The 6471-nt window shown below is 58.5% G+C and overlaps 1 protein-coding gene across 1 annotated transcript; it reads right to left on the bottom strand.

Moving 5' to 3' along the window:
* Nucleotides 1-2311: 2311 nt before the first annotated feature.
* On the bottom strand, nucleotides 2312-5953 carry Irf2bpl (interferon regulatory factor 2 binding protein like). Its single transcript, XM_070029125.1, has one exon. It carries the CDS (start codon nucleotides 5558-5560, stop codon nucleotides 3170-3172), a length of 2391 nt encoding a protein of 796 aa, XP_069885226.1. The 5' UTR covers nucleotides 5561-5953; the 3' UTR covers nucleotides 2312-3169.
* Between the last annotated feature and the right edge of the window lie 518 nt (nucleotides 5954-6471).

The raw sequence follows: 6471 nt of genomic DNA, 5'->3' as shown, positions 1-6471 counted from the left end.
AACAAAGCAACCAGGCTAACATCTGAAAATGAGCCAATCAAAGGGAAAGGTCAATCACATGACTCCCTCACCTCACCATCCCCCCCCCCCAAAAAAAGGGGGGGAGGGGGAAGCTACCATTTAACATAAAGCCTGGGGCTATGGTAAACTTTAATTAACTACCCCATTATAATTCACTTCCAGCCTAGGTTCCACCCCAACTGCTCTATTTTCTGTCCTGTTCTCTCCTCCTCTCCCCTAGGTCTGTCAAGTCAGACTTCCTTAGATAACCAAACTGGCCTCTTTTGCTGGATGCCTCCAGCTAATAATAGCACCAGGCAACAAGCAGGAGAGAAAACTATACCGTGTTCAGCTCTTAATAATAGGCCCCCTCACTTACTAGGTGCACCAATAATGAAGGGTCTTGTAATCCTCAGAGTCCTGAATATAATACCAATGCAATGAAGAGACATGCGCACACAAGTGGCAGATAACAGGGCAGGCTCCCAATCTGAGCCACTAGACACTACTCATCAGGTCCACACCCAGGCAGGTAATCCACACATCTAAGTTCATATTCACACCTTCCTTCAGGGGTGGTTAAATTATACCCCTGACTCTCTCCATCTTGTCTTTGCAGGCTGCTGAGCCTTACCCATTTCAAGAGTATATGCTTTGGGAGTGGGGGTTGGGAACACCTTCAAGGATTTTCCAGGCAGAACATCCTCCGTTTTTATTAATGAGCTCATGAGAAAAGCCAACCCAGACCTTTAAGTGAAATGTGTGATTGGTAGCCTGGCGAGGATGGGTTTTAGAATTAACTCTTCCTGCAGTCTGCTATGCATTATCACCCCAAGTTAATTACCCCTGAGGATGAAAATAGGTTTCATGACTCACAAGCACCAATACAAGACTTGGCAGCCGATGAAAATGCAAGGACACATTTGCAGGAAGCTGACATGAATTTCTATTTATATGTGGGGAGATTCTTAACAGAGGTGAGCCAGGCACCTCCCATGAACCAGGATTAAGAGGATGCAGTGGATCCATCCCTACTACCATGGATCCACATCCGCTGGGTCCCCACACACACCAAATATACACCGAGACCCGGTTTCCACTTCACAATGGTGGTGACTAAACAGGAACAGAAACTAAAAGGGTTATTTAACAGCAAGTCTCAACATTCACCCAACCTCCACTCCTGTGTTTAGGACTAACCAGTGATTTGTCTACCCCAAACATGCCTGCACCCATTACCCACCTCCCCGTCGGGTGAGGGGTACCCAAGTTTCCCCACTCACTCTTCAGCCTCGGCCCCGCAGTTCCAGCCCCGGTTCGCCCCGCCCAGGAATGGGGTGTGGCCAGGAATGAATTTCAGATAGGATCCCCGCGTTTTGTTTTGCTTCCTCCCTTCGGTTTTCTAGCCTTCCTTCTCACTCAGCCTCCAAGAAAGTACAAGGTTCAAGCCTGGTTTGTTTGCTTAGCTCTGGAAGGGCTAAGTCTCCTTCGCAACCAGCTCACTCTTCTCAAATGCCGCCAAAGTGCTGAAGGACTGCATCTCTCCGAATGTAGAAGAGATTCTGTTTGGTCTCCGAGCTTTGCTTCAGGAACTGGGTTTTGGTTTCTTTTCTCCTCTCCCGCATCCCTCCAAACCTGCTCTCATTCACTATGTGTTCTGTCCTTAGAAACACTTACTAAATTTAGTGGGGGGGGAGGCGTGTCATGAATGAGACAAAAAGTGGTTGTTCCAAAACTTTAGCAGGGCACCCCTGGGACCCTGTGGGCCAAGAACAAGCATTTGCCACCCAGTTGCCCACACCCTTCCCTGTCCCCCCCCCCTGCCAGCACTCAGCTCTGTGAGCACTTTGGTTTTAAATGATCAATAACAGCGAATTCTGCTATGTATAAGAGGCAGAGCACCTTAGTTTTTTTTTGTTTTTTGTTTCCCTAGCTTCATGTCCACACCCCCAGTCACAGCTGAATTGGGCATCAGCATAAACTCAGAGCCCCAGGGTGAGAGACACGGAAAAGCATTCCTGACAATGCCATTTGCAGCTGGGCCCCACATCCGGGTGGGAAGAGAGATGCTGAAGAGTAAACAGAAATCGCTTAGTCAGCAACTGTCGGCTTCCCCCAAGAGGTGAATGTAAATAGCCTGGTACCCAGGGGGGGCGGGGCAGCCAGCAGCACAGGGCCTCCCAGGCTGGCCAGCAAGTGAAGCTTTCAAAGGCTCCAGCATTCCTCTTCTAGGTTGGAGGGAGTTGTCCCTTCTACTTGAAGTTGTGTAGACTTAGTCCTAGAAAGACAAACTTGCTGACTCAGAGCAGAATTAATATCAATTGAATTTATTACAAGTTACTAAGCTCCAAGGCACATTACAGTGTTCTGTTAACTACAGAAATGTATAAAGGACAAACAGAGCAGGTTCTCCATGTCTAGCATTTCGCTCTACTGTTCAAAAGCATCCGTGCATCAATAAAGCAAAAAACAAAACAACACGTGAAGATCCAACACATTCAGGTCAGTAGAAACAAACCAAAACATTTCCCCCTTCACAAACTTGCAACAAAAAAACACCCAGGCCCTCCCCCAACATCCCCCTATACCATTTTGCAAACAAAACAGGAAAACAAAACAGAACAGAACACAAAATTAAGTGAAGACCTCAACACTTGGGGCTGTTTAGAAAGAAGCTTTCACCATTTTATAGCATCATCATTAATATTATTAATTTTTTTTTTAGGCAGCAACACTGGCCTTGGCAAAACAAAACAACAAAAAAAAGTCTTTTTCTTTCATGTGTGTTTTTCCTTTCAGAGTGCATAACATTTACAAAAATACACACCAGCAGCAGTGGTTGCTAAGGGCTATTAATTCTGTACCTAGGCAAACATTCTGCCACCAAGTAAATGCTAACGATTATGATGCGAATAACCCAACCAATATTATACTGCTTAACACAAACCAGCTTATCCTTCAAATGAAGAAGTTACATACCTTTGTTCCAAAATATAGAAACATACGACGAAAATAATGTCTATACATAAGACTAACTTTTTGCAGTTTGTTATATTCACAATTCTACATCTTGGAGGGGTGGAGAAAGGGAAGGGGAGGGGCGTGGGGGTGGGGCCCTCTGGATGGGAGAGGAACTGGTCTAGGGCAAAGTAGGTGGTGGCCCTGTGGTTCAAGGGTCTCTTTCCTTTTTCACTTTAACATCCCCAGCTAAGATAGTCGCGATTTCGCCCTGCATGAAGGCCCAAGGTACATTCGACCCAACTAGGGGGCATTTCTCTCCGCTGGGACAATACACCTCGCCAGTGGCCCCTTGGGCCTTGATACTCTCTCTAGAACAAGGGAAGCAGAATTTGTGGCTAGGGACGGAGGGGCACTGAACGAAATGCGTGTCCTCCAAACGTTCGTGGCAAATGGTACAGCAGAGGGGTCCGCTGTTGGCCATAGGGGAATCCGGAATGTTTTGGGGGTGCACTTGGTCCATGCCCGGGTGGGCATTAGGTGGTGGGGGAGCCACCTGTAAATTCAGGTCCCCGTTACGTGACGCCAAGCGGCGCTGCCCGGGCACGGAGGCAGGCGACACTGGACTACTGCTGTTGCGCCGGGCGGACGCCGTGGTAGAGTGCACGGAGCTGCCGTCCTTGGGCGAGTGCGCCGTGCCCAGAGTGTCTGCCACCGACATGAGGGCGGCCATCGGGGACGGCCCGTTCTGGGGGGCTGACTCCGGCGGGGTGGTCCTGTTGGAATGGGGTCCCAGGGGCGGCGGCGGCGGCGGCGGCCCCCCTGCGGCGTGGCCCGGCGCCGCAAAGCCCCCCGCCGACATGGTGAGCTTCAGGGCCTCGCTCTGGTTGGCCATCCACTGCTGCCTCTGCTGTTCCTCGCCCAGCTTCAGCGCGCCCTCGGCCGAGTCCGGGGGCTCGGGGGATGCCTTCCTCTTGCGCAGACTGGCGGCTGCACCCCGGCCCGAGGGCGCGGCAGGTGGCAGGGCCCCGGTGCCCGGAGGCGCGCTGGGGGCGCGGCTGAGGCTCACCAGCGCGGTAGGCAGCATGGGGCAACTGGCGTCCAGGTAGGGCTGGGGCAGCATGTCAGCGCCTGGCACGCCCTCCTTGAAGAAGCGCACAGCCTCGGGCAGCAGGTCCCCAAGCAAGCGCCAGTCCCCGGAGCCATGCTTCTTCTCGTACTCCAGGTACTTGAAGCCAGAGGAGAGGCCCCGACCGAAGTCCTTCATGCAGTCCTGGTACATCTGCTTGGCCACCCCGGACGCGCTGGAGTACACGTTGCCCGAGCCCGTGGGATATTCAATGAACAGCTTCAGCTCGTAGTCCATGCCGGGCTTGGAGACGGCGTCGAAGGCGAACACGCGGCCCAGCAGCGAGTGGTCCTTCTTGAAGCGCACCTCGTAGGGCGTGCAGCCGGCCAGCGTGAGCAGCGTGTCCCGCACCATCTTGGGCTTGTTGGCCCACTCCTCCGCGCGGTTCCGCATGCTCTCGCTCAGCTCCGCCAGGGCCTCGGCGTTGCGCTGCTTCTCCTTCAGCTCGCGCTCCTGATCGGTGCTCGACACCGAGCCGGGCCTCTTCCCACCGGCACCCACGCCCACCTCGGCCACCGACGACGAGGTGGAAGACGCCGCCGCCGAGGACGCAGTAGCCGTAGCGCCTGGGGCGCCCCCGAGACAAGCAGGGCCCCCGGGAGCTCCGGGGGGCGCAGGCGTCGGGGGACCGCGGCTGCCCAGCCCGTGGGGCGGGGGTGGGGGCAATACCGCGGCGCTGGCTGGGCCGTTAAGCAGCGTCTGCGGCAGCAGGTTCGGGGGCACGGTCAGCTGGGGGCCCCCGCCACCCCCTGGGTTGGGCAACCCCGTCACCAACCCACCATGCGTCCCACGCCGAGACGCCACCGAGGCCGCCGCCGAGGACGAGTTGGGGCTCTGGCGGTTCAGTTCCGGGGGCCCCTCCTCGGGGGTTGACTTGGGGAAGCCATTTGGGCCCCCCAGGCCGTTGGGCAGCCGCGCGGCGTGGCTGCTGCTCCCCAGGCTCACCGGCGGCGGCGGGTATTCGAACCGGCTTCGCTGTTCTACGGCAGCGGCGGCGGCAGCAGCAGCGGCAGCGGCTGCGCTCAGGCCGTAGCGCTCCAGGCCGGACGGGGCCGCCAGCACCGCAGGCTTGCTGGAACCATCGACGTGGTTGAGCTGTTGTTGTTGCTGCTGCTGCTGCTGCTGCTGTTGCTGCTGCTGCTGCTGCTGTTGCTGCTGCTGCTGTTGCTGCTGCTGTGCGGCGGCCGCTGCAGCCGCCGCCGCCGCCGCCGCTTCCTTAGCGGACAAGGCCACCGTCTTGACCCCGACGGGCGGCGGCGGCCCGGGGGAGCGGCCGTCCTGGAAGCAGCCGTGCGCTCGCTTCAGCTGACGTGCGGTCTCGATCACAAACTCGATGCGATCGGCGCCCTCGTAGTTGACGCAACCCCGGCACACGGGTTCGGAAAAGTCCCAGATCATGGCCCAGGGCATTCGGGGCAGGTCGCACAGGTAGCAAGACTGTCTCCGGGACGAGGACACCTGCGCGGCCGACATGATGCCAGCCCTGGGGAAGGTAGGCCCCCGCCCGGGCTGTCTCTGCGGCGCCTTCTCCTGCGGGAGGACTGGCTGGCTGGGGAGGGAGTCCGGCTGTGGGGGAGGGACGAGGGGGGGCGAAAAAGTTCTGCCCCAGGGGCTGGAGGGAGCGCGAGTCTCCACCGCCGGCGCAGCGCCTCTCCGCTGGGGCTCCACCGCCTGGGCGCTGGGCTCCACCGCCTGGGCGCCGAACGGGTTCAGCCCGCTCCTCGCCCCCACCTCTTGCGGCAGCTGTCGGGTCGGGCGAGCTCAGGCGCCTTCTTCCTGGTGCCGTGGATCGGGGCTGGAAGCTCCGGGTCCCGGGGGGAGGGGGCTAGGGTACCGGGTGCTGGCTGTCGCCGCCTCTCGGCCCCCTCCCCGATCGGCTGGTGCGTGGACGCTGGAAGGGGGCTGCCGCTTCCTCTCCCCCGGGGGGCCCCCCTAGGAGCTGCGTCCTCTCCCCGCCAGGCACCCCGGGACAAGGGCTAGAGGGCTGTGCCACCCGGTGCCCGGGTCCAGTCTCGCTGAAGCCTCTGCTTGCCGGGAGGGCCGGGGGAGGGGGATGGCAGGCAGAGAGTAGCTTCTCCCCTCCGCAGCGTCGGCCGGTGCGCTGGCGGCGGCGGCGGCGGGGTTTGCACGCCGATGGGAGCCGCCGCGGCCGCCGCTTCCAGGACGCAGGAGAGAGCACCGGCGGGCAGCGCACGCACGCACACAGGCAGGCAGGAAGGCAGGCAGCAGGCAGCAGGCAGCAGGCAGGCTCGCTCCCGCCGCACACCCCACCTCCCGGCCTGGCGGGCTCCTGGGCCGCCGCGGCTGGTGGCGCTCACGTTGGCTGCAGGGCACTCGCGCGGCGCCTCGACCCGAGTCGCATCCCTTCCCGCTCGCGCTCGCCC

Source organism: Dipodomys merriami, unplaced genomic scaffold (genome assembly GCF_024711535.1).
Source record: "Dipodomys merriami isolate MVZ:Mamm:240054 unplaced genomic scaffold, mDipMer1.0.p SCAF_1, whole genome shotgun sequence".
NCBI classification, from domain to species: Eukaryota; Metazoa; Chordata; class Mammalia; order Rodentia; family Heteromyidae; genus Dipodomys; species Dipodomys merriami.
This window is presented reverse-complemented; position numbering and strand designations above follow the sequence as displayed.